Consider the following 14,594-nt stretch of genomic DNA (forward strand, 5'->3'; position numbering starts at 1 on the left):
TTACGGTGTCACAGTAACCTACATTTGGAAACAAATCCACCTTATCACACTATTCACTTTTACTTATACCTGCTATTATTTACTTATATTAAGGTGACCAGATTTTTTGGAGCAAATCAGGGGATATTTGTGGTTCAGCTGGAAATGTTGTAGCTGGAGAAAATCACTGGTCCTGTCTGCAGCTTCAGTATCACTAGAGGAGGTCTGGTGATTTAGTTTTTGCTGTAGTGATTCAGTGATTTCAGTCCTGTTCCTGATCAACTTTATTTGTGATTATTACAGAACGTGCATCCCTGCTGTGGAGTCGTACCAAGTAAATTACCTGTACTGTTTTTCAGCAAACGTCCTGTCAGTTCTAGCACCGTCCAAATCAGTGAATGTGATTCATAAATTACAAATACTTTGCACAGTGGACGTATTCTGGAATCTGACGGGAACGATACGGGAATAATTCCTGTGAGAGGTAAAATAACTTCTGCTGGTAAGAGAGAGGAGGACAGCTGGGGACAAAGCACCAAATCTGGGGACTGTCCCTGGAAAATGGGGTCGTCTGGTCACCGCATCGCTTTTACTACCGCTGTTACCTCAAAGCCCCTTGATTACAACTGTTGTGTTTTACAAGTTCCAATCTCGGAACCCATCGTCTATCGGTCTGACGACAATTAGACTCTCTCATATACAGATATCTGTTTATAGAGATTAGCCGAAATGTCGTCTGGACCTAAAAAACTTGTGAAACAATCCAGTGGTAGACGTCGTCTCTCAACTCTCAACTTCTCGCGTCTCAAGTTGCTAATCGGACTGTAAACAACGACCGGCTCACGGAAGAGGAAGAGGGAGTCTAATCGTCGTCAGACCGATAGACGATGGGTTCAGAGATTGTACAAGTTCAGCATGAAACAACACAAAACACCTACAACATGTCCCCCCCCCCCAGAGGCGGAGGTCAGGGTGACTCTGGGTAACCAGCCTCCCTGCTTCAGACCAGAACAGGGCCAGCTGTGGTTCAACGCTCTGAAGAAAGGCCTGTTCGTCTGTGACGGACTCACCTGGACCCCACTGCTGCAGAGTGAGATGATCAGTCCTTACAAAGTCTTACAGTATTGGAAATTGGATGGTTTCAACGGTTAAATGTTGTGTTTACTCTTAAATACAGATTCAGAATTCTTAACAATGCAGATTTTTCTTGGTGCGCTAATGTTACTCCCTGGTTGCACTGCTGCAGACTGTATAGTCTTTTCATTATTATTCCTCAGGCTAATTATTGGGGTAAAATTGGTCTTTGAACTGGAATTAAAAAGGTCTTATATTGTCTTCAATTTAACCTGAAGAAACCTGTGTCCACCCTGTACTGTACTACACCTCTACTGCGGGGTAATGTATATTATATCCTGTTATATCTCCTCTCTCGTCTCAGATAAGGAGCGTTTGGATTACGTGGAGGACTACCAGGATCTGTACACCAGCTCAGAAACCTTCGATGTAGAAGTCTTCTCCATCCCCTCTGAAGGCCTGTTCATGGCTACAGCCAACAGGTAGAAAACAAGTTCAAAACCTAAAAACATAATACACCTCAAATATCAAAGAGTATAAAAGAAAAAAAAAAAATACTGTAAAAACTTGTAGTAAACTGCGGTTCCAGCTCCACCTGCCGGTCCACAGCAGGACCGGTCTGGACAGTGACTAACGGTCTCGTCTCCTTCAGGGACTCGCGGCCCGGCTCAGGTGTTTATAAATGGAGGGACGGGAAGTTTCAGCTCTACCAGAACATCAGCACCCAGGAGGCTCGGGCCTGGAAACACTTCACCATCGACGACAAGGTGAGATCTGGAACCGGGGTCACAGGAGCCGGCTTGGGTCTCATATATGTAGCATGCACCACTTCTTTGGGGTTCACTGGCCCTCATTTACGAAACGAGCGCACAACAGAAAACTGGGCGTACGGTCATTTCCACGCAAAGCTCGGCATTTATCAATTTGGACGTGAGCGGAGCTACGATCAAATCTCACATCAAGTCTCAACTGTCGTCGGAGAATTGTTATTAGATCATATTCTGACTGGCATCTAAGCATATGCAGCCACATATTCATCACTTAAAAATATGTAGCCTATGGCAAAATATTCTATTTTGTAAAGGCCTACATTGACTATGTGTCATACAGCCTATCCCTAACATAAATAGGTATTTTCAAATTGTTTGCAATTAACGGGGTTAACAGTTTTCTGGTGTAAGATTAATTTCTCTTTCATGTTGAGATAGCCTGCTTGTTAGGCTATCTCAACATCTTCAAATTGCGATATAAGCTATTATATTACTATTATATATATAGGCTATACATATCAAGAATGTATAAATTAAATATTCAAACCTCAGCTGGAGTTTGGTTGTCGATGGCAACGCTATTGACCGCAGCAGTGATTTCTTTCCATGCTGCATTTTTCTGACTTTCTTTGATGTCACTTTTCAGGCCAAATAGAACTAATTGGTTCAGTTGGACTTTAGCCGTTAGAGTTTCTATTTCGAGGTCGGAGAAGTTTCTCTTCTTGGACGTATTACGCCTCTCCATGTCGTAAACTCTGGGGGCGAGGCCTCTAAACCGAGAATATTTATGGGCGTGATATTTAAATGACGATTGTTTTCAGCCGCCACATTTATCAACGCCCGATCATTCTTACGCTGTGATCGGCGAGATACGAACGTTTCATGAATCACACGTGAACCCTGACGTATTTCTGCACTCTGATCTGCGCTGGTTTCTACGTTAGATTGATAAATGAGGGCCTTTGGTAATGCTGCCAGAGGAGCCAATCAGCTGCTGAGTTGGCATCAAACCCCACCTCCTCTTGTTGTGATTGGTCGGTCCAGGTCATGCGGTCTGTTTTTTTCTCCCCATTGACTTTGATGTAAAAAAACGCATTCTGATTCTTCAAGGTGATTTTTATTCCAGAGTTGTTGTTGTTGTTCTGCTCCGATTTCCTCAGCCGGTCCGAGGATTTGAACCCGCAACCTTTCCGATCACAAGCCTAACTTCTCCCTTCATTCATATAAAACCAACACATGGGACAGCGCTATGTGTCGGCCTGTAAAGACACAGCAGAGGGTTTCATGACCTCTGACCTCTGGTTTGCCTCTGACCATGAACCCTGCAGGCTTTCATCCAGACATTATGAACAGTCTGTTGTTTTTGGTGGCAGAGTGTCTATTCAGTGGATCAGAGGGAAAGAAAGAAAGAAAGAAAGAAAGAAAGAAAGAAAGAAAGAAAGAATAGGAGAAAGACAAAGAGTTCAGGTACACACAGCCTTTTTCAATAGGGTCGCAGTCACAGCTGTGTGTGTGTGTGAGAGAGAGAGAGAGAGAGAGAGAGTAATTATAAAGCACATTGAATTGAATTGAATTGAATTGAATTGAATTGAAATTGAGAGAGAGAGAGAGAGAGAGAGAGAGAGAGAGAAGGAAAGGGAGACAGGATACTAGAGGGCAGATCAACATTTACAGCTGTTTGAGAGGGAGAGAGAAAAAGTGAGAGAGAGAGAGTGGTTGAGCGAGGGAGGTGTTTGATGTGGTTGTAGTGAGGGATGAGAGAGAGAGAGAGAGAGAGAGAGAGGGAGTCCTTCTAATCAGAGACAGTAATGTAGTGTGATGTGAGGGAAGGTGCGATTGATTTACACTCCTGCACCTCCCCACTTCCCTTCAGTTAATTACAGCAGGCGGTCGTAATGTGGAGATCTGCTGGCTCCCTGCCAGCTGGAGAACAGGTATCATTACATCGGGCCTGTCAGCGTTTTGTTTTGACAGATGTAGAAATACACAGTATAGAGAAACTAGATCTAATCAAATCTAAAACACTATCCAGACTGACAGAGTAGACTCTTCCACCCCGCGTACCCCCTTCTGTCCCGCCGGCGGGTCGGTCATTACAAACTCATGTTTTACGGCCGAGCTTTGGTCAAACCCACAGAACCTTATTTAAAATATCTCAGGAACGCCTTGAGGGAAGTTCTTCAAATTTGGCACAAATGTCCACTTGGACTCAAGGATGAACTGATTAGAATTTGGTGGTCAAAGGTCAAAGGTCAAGGTCGCTGTGACCTCACAAAAGATGTTTTTGGCCATAACTCGAGAATTCATATGCTAATTATGACAAAATTTCACACAAATGTCTAATAGGATAAAATGATGAAGTGATGACATTTTATATCCAAAAGTTCAAAGGTCAACTTCACTGTGACATCATAATGTTTTGCTTACCACTGTAGTTGAGAAAACGATCTTGGGTCATTCTACAAAAACGGTGGAAGTGCTGTCACTTACTTTTGCAGACACCAAAATCCTTTAAGTTGACCTAATAATCACATTAATTATATATGTTATAATAAATAAAGACTGTCCTTGCAATGATAAAACAAAGTTTATTGGCGGAGGCATAAAACCACGAGGCGGATATTACTAGTTTCCATTTGCTGTGATGTTACAGCGTCTTGGTTTGAATGTTGGCGCTTCAGCAGAGACACAATATGGAGGAGAGACTGAAGTACATGAATGGAAAAGTATTTTTTATAACTGAGGCTGCTTAAGAGGAAATTTAAGGCGAAATCAGAGAGCAAGGGGTTAAAGTCAGGCGTAACTGAAGTGTCATTTTGTGTGTAATTTTTTAGGCTGTAAAGCCTAAAAAACACAATTTATTCCGCTGGAATAGAACTAAAAAGCTAACAAGAACCAGGCAAATATAACTGCACATGAACAATAACTATAATAACTATTCAATGCAACACTATGAAAATCTGAATGTGAATGTGCTACACAGTGAAGTCGCTCATCTCCCCAGTCTCCCCTTTCTCTCTCTTTGTCTCCCTCTCCCTCTCTCTCTCTCTCTCTCTCTCTCTCTCTCTCTCTCTCTCTCTCTCTCTCCCCCTCTCTCTCTCTCTCAGGTCTTCTTGGTGGTAGCTAACTCCAGAGAGTCAGATCCGGAGCTGTCAGTTATTTATCGTTGGAGTTTCCGTCGTCGTCGTTTTTTCCGTTACCAGACGCTCCAGACGCACGCCGCTCTGGACTGGGAGGCTTTCCGCATCCACAACGACAGCTTCCTGGCCGTGGCCAATCACAGACGAGGTAAACAGGAAGTCAACAGGATAGCATTGCTAGCTAGTTGGATAGCAGTAATGCAGATCTTTTTTGTTGAATGAATGACTACTAACCACATGCAGTATCACATATTGAAACCTTTCTACATTGTCATTTTTAACTTCATCTGAATCTTAATCCGATTTTGTTCCTCTATACAACTCCTCTCTTCCTCCTGTAGCTCTTGGACCCACAGACAGTATTGTCTGTAGCTGTTGGACCCACAGACAGTATTGTCTGTAGCTGTTGGACCCACAGACAGTCTTGTCTCCAGTCAGCTGTCAGTTGAAGCTCCGCTGCCTCTTGCTGCAACAAAGAGTCCAAACTGTTTGTCAGAATATTCCAGAAAAGCAGTTTGTGAAAACGATCCGGAGAGCGACCGACGTATTTCTCTCCGTGGCCCGGAAAGCAGCGGCACCGACCGTTTCCCCTCGGCGGATCGTCTTCTACCGAACTCTACTGTTTACGATCTGACCCGACCGTCCAGAACCAGATCACTCCACCAGGAACCGACTTTCACCCCACAGCGGTCTGTGCTGCGGCAGAGAAAAACAATGGGAGCATATCTATGTTCCCAGGGTCCTAAGTTCCCAGGGTTCTGTGTTCCCAAGGTCCTATGGACTCATTGTTGCAGCAAGAGGCAGCGGAGCTCGCTGCTTCAACTGGAGACAATACTGTCTGTGGGTCCAACAGCTACAGACAATACTGTCTGTGGGTCCAAGAGCTACAGGAGGAAGAGAATATAGAGGGAACTTTACATAAAGTTTCAGCAAAGTAGCGGTACTTCTACTTGAGCAGGATATTCTGGTCTTTCTTCTGATGCTGATTTAATGAGAATCAGTCGAGTCCCTGGATAAATACAGACTGAAACAGTAGAAACAGTAGAGTGTGAGTAGATGTTTTCTGTGTGTTCGGTCGGTTCAGTGTGAGTTCAGGAAGCTGTGAGCTGTGTAAACACTCTGGATCACAAGCCGTGTTTTATTGAACATTAACTGTTAACTTCAAACACTCTGCTGCCGCTGCCTGCTGCACTCTGCTTTGACGAGCCATTCATGTGGTGCTTTGGATCCCTGTGTGTGTGTGTGTGTGTGTGTGTGTGTGTGTGTGTGTGTGAACTCACCACGTCCTTCCTCTGCTGTCATCTATACAATGTGTTTGGATGGTGTGTTCAGGTGCATGGTGCAGGTGTGGGGCGTGTGTGTGTGTGTGTGTGTGTGTGTGTAGCCTGTGAGTTGTGTACTACACACACACACACACACACACACACACACACACACACACACACGCTCCTCTGTCTTCCTGTGAAGATAAAACACACTCATTGATCTGAGCTGAAAAGAACTTAGAAAGAACTGGATGGTTTATGATCTGACCATCTGAAAGAGAGAGGGAGTGTGTGTGTGTGTGTGTGTGTGTGTGTGTGTGTGTGTGTGTGTGTGTGTGTGTGTGTGTGTGTGTGTGTCTGGCAGGAAGCCAGCTGATGCAGGTGTACTGGTCTTTTCCATGGTTAGATCATAACACACACTCATAAAATACGGGCTAGACACACACACACACACACACACTCACAGTATATGACCCAATATGGACAAACAGGCACATTGAGATGCTTTTTAGTTCTTCATAGATTATTGATCTTTGCATTCAGAGCTTTTAAATGGTATATTACATGATAGGTAGATGATAGATTGTTTTTTTGAATTATTAATTATTGATTCAAAACAATTCATGTTTATCAGACTTTCTCCACAGTGAAACAGGTTTGGGTTCATGGTGTTTGGTCACACATGATGGCATGGTAACGTGATGATGTAATGCTGTGATGTCACAGTGTGAAACAGATAAAAACATTAAAACCTGCTGTGTGTCTTCAGCCAGAGACTCCAACCACAACATCCACAGTGTGATCTACAGGTGGAACCCCCACACCAAGGTACGGCCTCTTTAAGACCGCTTCCACCTCACCGTCCCGCCGGCGGGTCGGTCAGGTGGCGAGCCGAGCTGTGTTCAAACCCACTGGACTTTATTTTAAATTCTAGTCCAGAACTCAAGGTTTCCAAAGACACCAAACATGTCAGGTTGAACTGCAGGGAAATGAGTAGAAAATGAAGCAAAAACATCAAATTTTTTTCCATTTGCTGTGATGTTGCAGCGTCTTGAGTTTGAATATTTCTCTCAGTATCAGCAGCTTAAGTGAAGCGTTGGAGCAGCAGAGACACAATCTAGTGAGACATTTTTATGCAGAGTTCCCAACCGAAAGCTAAGTGACGTAAATTCATACACATTTCAGAAGCTAGGTATCAAATTTCATAAATATCTATACGCATTTAAGCTTATAAAACACTAAGTTATGAACTTAGTCACGAACAAGAAGCGGGAAGCCTTAAATCCCACTTTGGGCGACAGTTACTTCATGTAGAGAATCTGTATCGGCTGATAAATGGAAAAATAAGAGCTTTGAGTACAGAGCCTGCACTTCTTACAGGTATCTGTAACATTGTGAAGGTACAGGAAGGTTAATAAAGGGTTAATATGGAGTATATGAACACACCGACACGGACGAAAGCAAGTGTCCGGAATTGGATACGAATTTTGAATCTAAAAAATAGGAGCGCTATCATCCACTTGCAGGGACTGGAAGAAAATGAATTACAAGTTAAGGTAAAAGCGATATTAAACTTTAAAAAAAGACAGATGGAGGATTGTTCATTTATGAGAAACTTCAGCAAAAGCAGTACAGGATGAAATATATTGGTATATGATTGTGATTTTTTTGGTCATATGCTGTCCGGGATTGGATGCCCTGATGTTAATGTGCGAACTGCAAATCACCACTCATACCGTGACTAGAGCTATATCGCTTTATGGTAAAATGAAAGATTCTTCTTTGATCCTGTGTGTTGCTGCCTCTCGTCTCGTGGCGGTCCAGGTGTTCGAGGTGAACCAGACCCTGGTGACGTCCGGAGCGTACGACTGGGAGTTCTTCAGCGTGGGACCGTATCACTTCCTGGTGGTCGCCAACACCTTCGACGGCCTGACCACCGCCGTCAGCTCCACCGTGTACGTCTGGCTGGACGCACGCTTCCAGGCCTTCCAGCACATCCCGGTCAGTGTGTGTGTGTGTGTGTGTGTGTGTGTGTGTGAGTGTGTGTGTGTGTGTGTGTGGGTTCAGCAGCAGGTTTGGGTTCAGACAGGACGGTGGCTGCTGGGGGATTGAACCTGCAAACTTCCAGTTACAGGACGGAGTCTCTAACCTGCAGACCACACTGGTCTGACTCTCAGTGTAAACTGCAGCTAATAAACCAAAGTGAAACCTGCCAGTCCAAAAGAAGAAGAGCCTCATCTTCATCGCTCCTCATCCTCACCTCTCATCTTGGAAAGGCGACGCCGGCGTTCGTTTTCCTTTTCAGCAGCTCTCTCTCCGTCCTCTGAGGGATTCATCTGTTTCTTTCGTGGATTTTCTGTTGATGAAGTTTGAGTTTTTCCCAGGAAAGAGCGACCAGACTCCGGCTGTTCAGAACAGACAGTGGAGAAGCTTCAGAGCTGGATGTAGGTCAGATCACTGTTGAGTTAGAGAGAGAGAGGAGAGCAGACAGATAGAGGGAAAAGTTCTGCATCATTATTATAATAAATGAGATTGTCTGTGTTCAGACTGACAGCAGAGGTGACGACCTGCCGACCACAAATAACACACTAACAGACAGATAAATATAACCTGATGACTCACTGCTACAGAGGAAACTCCACAGAGTGTGAGAGTGTGTGTGTATGTGTGTGTGTGTGTGTGTGTGTGTGTGTGTGTGTGTGTATGAGTCAAGAGTGTTTCTGTGTTGTGGCTTTAACAGGAACAGTCTGCAGGGAAACTGGGAAATACATCAACCACAAACCCCCTGGCTGTGTGTGTGTGTGTGTGTGTGTGTGTGTGTGTGTGTGTGTGTGTTTTAACCTCAGTCCAGACTGCAGGCTCATAGAAACCAGACAGTCTTAATACCCTGATTGATGGGCAATGTGTTGAGGCAATGTAGGAGGGCAATTTTTCCAGCAACCATGATCCTTTAGTTCCTTTACATCAGAGTTTCCAGTTTTCCAGGTTTCTGTTCCTTCACACCTGATCCAATTAAGGCCTTATGCTGCGTTTAAGTCATATGGAAGTTTCCGTAATTACCAGCTTCCGAATCGGAAAAACTGTTCGTGTCAACCTCCAAGTCATTCTGAGTAGGAAATATGGGAACTGAAGGCTCTGATATATCTCTGACTGGATGGTAAAAAGTAGTAGTAAAAAAAGTAGCAAACTTGTTAAAGTAGTAAACTTGTTAGACTAGAAAACTTGTTAAAGTAGTAAACTTGTTAAACTAGTCAACTTGTTAAACTGGTCAACTTGTTAAAGTAGTCAACTTGTTAAACTAGTCAACTTGTTAAACTGGTCAACTTGTTAAAGTAGTCAACTTGTTAAAGTAGTCAACTTGTTAAACTAGAAAACTTATTAAACTAGTAAACTTGTTAAAGTAGTAAACTTGTTAAAGTAGTAAACTTGTTAAACTAGAAAACTTGTTAAAGTAGTAAACTTGTTAAACTAGTAAACTTGTTAAAGTAGTAAACTTGTTAAACTAGAAAACTTGTTAAACTAGTAAACTTGTTAAAGTAGTCAACTTGTTAAAGTAGTCAACTTGTTAAACCAGAAAACTTATTAAACTAGTCAACTTGTTAAAGTAGTAAACTTGTTAAACTACAAAACTTGTTAAACTAGTAAACTTGTTAAAGTAGTAAACTTGTTAAAGTAGTAAACTTGTTAAACTAGAAAACTTGTTAAAGTAGTAAACTTGTTAAACTAGAAAACTTGTTAAAGTAGTAAACTTGTTAAACTAGTAAACTTGTTAAAGTAGTAAACTTGCTACCTGCCTCTTCACTTGTCATTGTGGGACATGTGACCTTCAGCAGGAGAAAGATCTGTCAAAGTGAGACTGGTAACTGGTGACACTTCTCTGTAGGTACGATTAGCTTAGCTGTTAGCTTAGCTATTAGCATTAATGCGCGCTGCTTTGCGATGTTTGTCCTTACTAGGCTCCGTAGTGCAGTGGCTTTGCTCTGCGTTTATTTATAAATTTGTTGCATTTTCCGTCAGCCTCTAGTGTCATAAACGTTCACTTATTGAAGCTTTAAAGTTCAACTTATCGGTTCGGTTTCCTCTGCTGCTCCAAGTCTTTCAGGAGAAGGCAGTAGTGTCGGTTAACAGTAAACAGAAGGAGAACAGCAACGACTGAGCGCACATGACAAACATGACAAACATGACAAACATGACAAACGCCATTTTGCAGCAGCCTTTGAGGAGAGATCCCTTTCAAGGTAATTCTGTGTTTTCATTGGCTGCTTACAAAACGCCTGTCACAAGCATGTGCAGTTGGCTCAGAGAATTCTTGGAGGAAGACGCACAGAATCTTCTCAGCCTGCATAAAAAACAAGCTGTAACAAACACTTTGCAGGACGTTCAACACACTACTGGCTTTTAAACCTCCTGTTAGCCGTGTGTTGGGGCTGCTGAACACAACAGAACAGAACAGAGCGAGCAGGAAAATGTGATCAGGTGTGGAAGAGTAAAAATGGAACAGAAATCATCCTCATAAAACAAATTAAAACAAGTAAGAAGCAGAAGTGTCCGCGTGGTAAAAGGATGTGAAGCAGTAAAAAATAAAAGCGCAAGTCACATGAAAGCAAAGTCTATAAAATCTGTTTAAATGAATGAAAATCGGAGATGAAATGTAACCTTCCAATTAAAGCACAGGAAACTACTGAAGTGTAATTAATGAGTTATCCTGCAACACACACCTCACCTGCCAAACAGCTGCGGCCGGGTGTGTGTGTGTGTGTGTGTGTGTGTGTGTGCGTGTGTGTGTGCATATATGTATGATGTGTGTGTCTATGTATGTATTTGATAAGTGGGTGTGTGCCTGTGTATGATGTGTCAGTGTGTGTCCATGTAGTAATGTTTCTGCATGTGTGTGTGTGTGTGTGTGTGTGTGTGTGTGTGTGTGTGTGTGTGTGTGTGTGTGTGTGCGTGTGTGTGTGTGTGTGTGTGTGTGTGTGTGAGGGGAATTCCAGCAGCAGACTGTTTGGACAAGTCAGTCAGGACGGATCATCTGACAGCAGAGAGAACAGACCGTTATGAAAAATATTCTTCATGAACCTTTATGAAAAACAATCTAAACGTTCATTAAAATTAACTAAAACTTCATTAAAATTAACTAAAATTAACTAAAACTTCATTAAAATTAACTAAAACTTCATTAAAAATAACTAAACCAGTGATTTAAACTTCAGCTGAAAGAAGAGATTCACAATGTGCAGGATTATGTTTGAATGTCATTAGATGTCTGTGAAAAAATATCATCAAACCTGTTTTTAACTTCAGTCCAGATTGTATTTGAATTCATGTAATTAGATCTGAAACATGGACATGATGATTTGATGTGGAATTTTTGCTCTTGAATATACAATAAATGTTTTTAAATGCAACTGTAACTAAATGTTATAACTGTTCAGATCTGTGATTACATCACAATGCGTCAAATCTGACTTCTCATTTCTACTCTCCTCTTCTTTTCTCCTCTCCTCTCCTCTCCTCGTCTCCTCTTCTTCTCTTCTCTCCTCTCCTCTCCTCCTTTCCTCTCCTCTGCTCTCCTCTCCTCTCCTCCTCTCCTCTCCTCTCCTCTCCTCTTCTCCTCTCCTCTCCTCCCCTCTCCTCTCCTCTCCTCTCCCCTCCCCTCCTCTCCTCTCCTCTCCTCCCCTCTCCTCTCCTCCTCTCCTCTCCTCTGCAGACGGTGGGAGCGACAGACTGGGAGATGTTCCAGATTGATGGCAGGTATTTCCTGGCTGTGGCCAACAGTCAGCAGGTTTTGGATCGCGGCCCGAGTCTCTACAGCCTGAACTCCACTGTGTACGAGCTGAACACCCTGACCCAGACCTTCCTGCGCTTCCAGGACATCCTGACGCACAGGTCAGCCCCGCAGCACGAATTACATAGACATTATATTGGTTTTAGCATAAGGTGTCAAATGTAAGAGTTTATTTGACATTGGAACAAACACATCTGAATTCTTTCTCTTTCATTTTTTCCAATTTGAGTTGAAAGAGAGACAGAAGAAGGCAGGACTCAACCTGATGCTAGACTGTCTTACAGTGTGTTGGGGGTTCAATCCCCTCCTGGGCTCTGCATGCTGAAAATATTTTGCTGGTGTCACGTGAAAAAACCTCGTAACTCCAATCTTGATAATTTTCATAGTTTAACTTCAGTCAGAGACACTTAACGTCAAACAAGTTAGGAGGATTTATAGCAGATGGTTTTACAGTTGTATTTGGAGGAAAAGGCTCTGTGCTGTGGAGGACCACAAGTGTCACGGAAATAGTAATAAAGCATTTCATTAATTAATAACTAATTGTACAATAAAAATAGGCATTAATAAATGTGTTTACAAATTAATTTATTAATCTATGAATAAATAGACTAAATTACAAAGTAATTCATTATTTGATATTTTAATGGGCAATAAAAAAACGTAACAAGCTCTCTGATTGGTTACCTTCTCCTTCCCACATCCATGTCATACATCTGCATATGACATGCCAGGTGATAGCCAATCAGAGAGCTTGTTACATCCCATGGCTAATTTGCATTGTTTTACCTCATTTTACCAGCGCAAGGCCAAGTGTCACAGAAAGGCTACATGACTAAGCAAACTGAATAGCTAATAGGAAAAGGAAAAGTGAATCCAATTATTTATTTCTCTTTTTAAACTGCATTTTCAAATACATTTTTAAATTCCATTATTTATTTATGAATTCATGAATGTATTTTTAAATGATGTACTTATTGACTGTTTTATGGTTGTTTTTGTAAATCCCTTTTTAATTTGAACTATTTATTGATGGATTAATATTTCATATGTAAACTATTTTTATAATTCCTCTTTTTATTGCCCATTAAAATATCAAATAATGAATTACTTTGTAATTTAGTCTATTTCGTCATAGATTAATAAATTAAAATGAAATGCTTTATTACTATTTCCGTGACACTTGTGGTCCTCCATACTGCTCTGGAGGATGATCCCCGAGTAATAAAACCCCCCAGGACAGCTGGTGTGTTGTTAGGATGGGACAGCTGACAGCCAATCAGCTGTTGGCGAGCATGACTTCAGAGTTCTACTTGTTCATGATGCTCCATTTAAAGGATTTCATTCTCCTCTATGGGTTGAGAAAATGTTTCCACCCTCAGTCTGATGAAACCTTTTCAAAACTCCATCGATAAACTCAAAACTGCATCGTTATCCAGCAAGAAACAAGTCTGTTTTTCTTAGTTCCTGGACATTTTGGAGATACGAGGTTTTCACCCCACAGAGATGAGATGCATTCAGGTGGTTTGGATGAAAGTGTCCACCAAACTGCAGATGTGATGTCATCATGACAACACACAGTGACAACACATTCATCAGTCCAACCCATATACTGTCATTGTTGCTGTGTGTGCTGTGTGTGTGTGTGTGTGTGTGTGTGTGTGTGTGTGTGTGTGTGCAGTGCTGTGGACTGGGAGTTCTTCACAGTAGGAGAGGAGAAGTTCTTGGTTGTGGCAAACTCTCATGACGGCAGCTCCTACTCTCTGAACAGTGTGGTCTACAGGTTGGTACCGCGACACTTCACCGACACTTTGGGTTTTAACTGTTCAGCTGGTTCACTGTTCGCTGCCTCCTGTCTGGGTGAAGGAGATTTAATCTGTGGGATCAGCTGCTGTAGTGTTTGGTTGGAGTGAAAACCTGCAGACTCTCAGACCTTCATGATCCATGTGTGAATATTGAAGATGTGTGTGATTCTGTGGGTTTTCAGATTTTGTGTATTTGCAACCTGACCAAAATGTTATTTGTGTGTGTGTGTGTGTGTGTGTATGTGTGTGTGTGTGTGTGTATGTGTGTGTGTGTGTGTGTGTGTGTGTGTGTGTGTGTGTGTGTGCAGGTGGCAGGGTTATGAGGGCTTCGTTCCCGTCCACAGCCTCCCAACGTTCGGCTGCAGAGACTGGGAACACTTCAGCACCGACGAAGGATCCTTCCTCATCTACTCCAGCGCCACCTCCAGGCTCAGCAAGGTCTTCAAACTCAAGACCTACTGAACCATCAGGATTCAACCTCAAAACCCTCTGAAACACTACCATGTACAGGCTCAGCAAGGTCTTCAAACTTAAGACCCACTGAAACTCTACAGCCTCTGTACAGAGATCTGACCTCAAAGCCTACTGAAACTATTACCCTCAGTTTCTGTAAGGGGCTTCAAACTCAAAACCTCATGAGAGACTCCACCAGCACCAGGCTCAGCAAGGTCTGCAAACTCAAAACCTTCTGAAACGCTACCATGTGTAGGCCTAGCTAGGTCTTCAAACTCAAGACCTACTGAAACTACCACCTTAAGCCTCTGTAAGGTGCTTCAACC

General features: G+C 42.6%; 1 protein-coding gene across 1 annotated transcript in view; it reads left to right on the forward strand.

Moving 5' to 3' along the window:
- LOC139649843 (thrombospondin-type laminin G domain and EAR repeat-containing protein-like) overlaps positions 1-14,299 on the forward strand; it is a 29,110-nt gene extending 14,811 nt beyond the window's left edge. The window contains exons 8-16 of the mRNA XM_071526345.1: positions 938-1,069; positions 1,418-1,535; positions 1,706-1,820; positions 4,931-5,111; positions 6,998-7,056; positions 8,053-8,229; positions 11,936-12,114; positions 13,692-13,793; positions 14,124-14,299. Of these exons, the coding sequence (XP_071382446.1) occupies positions 938-1,069; positions 1,418-1,535; positions 1,706-1,820; positions 4,931-5,111; positions 6,998-7,056; positions 8,053-8,229; positions 11,936-12,114; positions 13,692-13,793; positions 14,124-14,277 (1,217 nt within the window). The 3' untranslated portion in view covers positions 14,278-14,299. The remainder of the gene's footprint in view (positions 1-937; positions 1,070-1,417; positions 1,536-1,705; positions 1,821-4,930; positions 5,112-6,997; positions 7,057-8,052; positions 8,230-11,935; positions 12,115-13,691; positions 13,794-14,123) is intronic.
- The last annotated feature ends 295 nt before the right edge of the window (positions 14,300-14,594 follow it).

This window comes from Centroberyx affinis, unplaced genomic scaffold (assembly GCF_046629955.1).
Source record: "Centroberyx affinis isolate AG114_WGS23_722 - 3 ecotype Tasmania unplaced genomic scaffold, CSIRO-AGI_Caff_v1 ptg001403l_1, whole genome shotgun sequence".
Classification (NCBI taxonomy): domain Eukaryota; kingdom Metazoa; phylum Chordata; class Actinopteri; order Beryciformes; family Berycidae; genus Centroberyx; species Centroberyx affinis.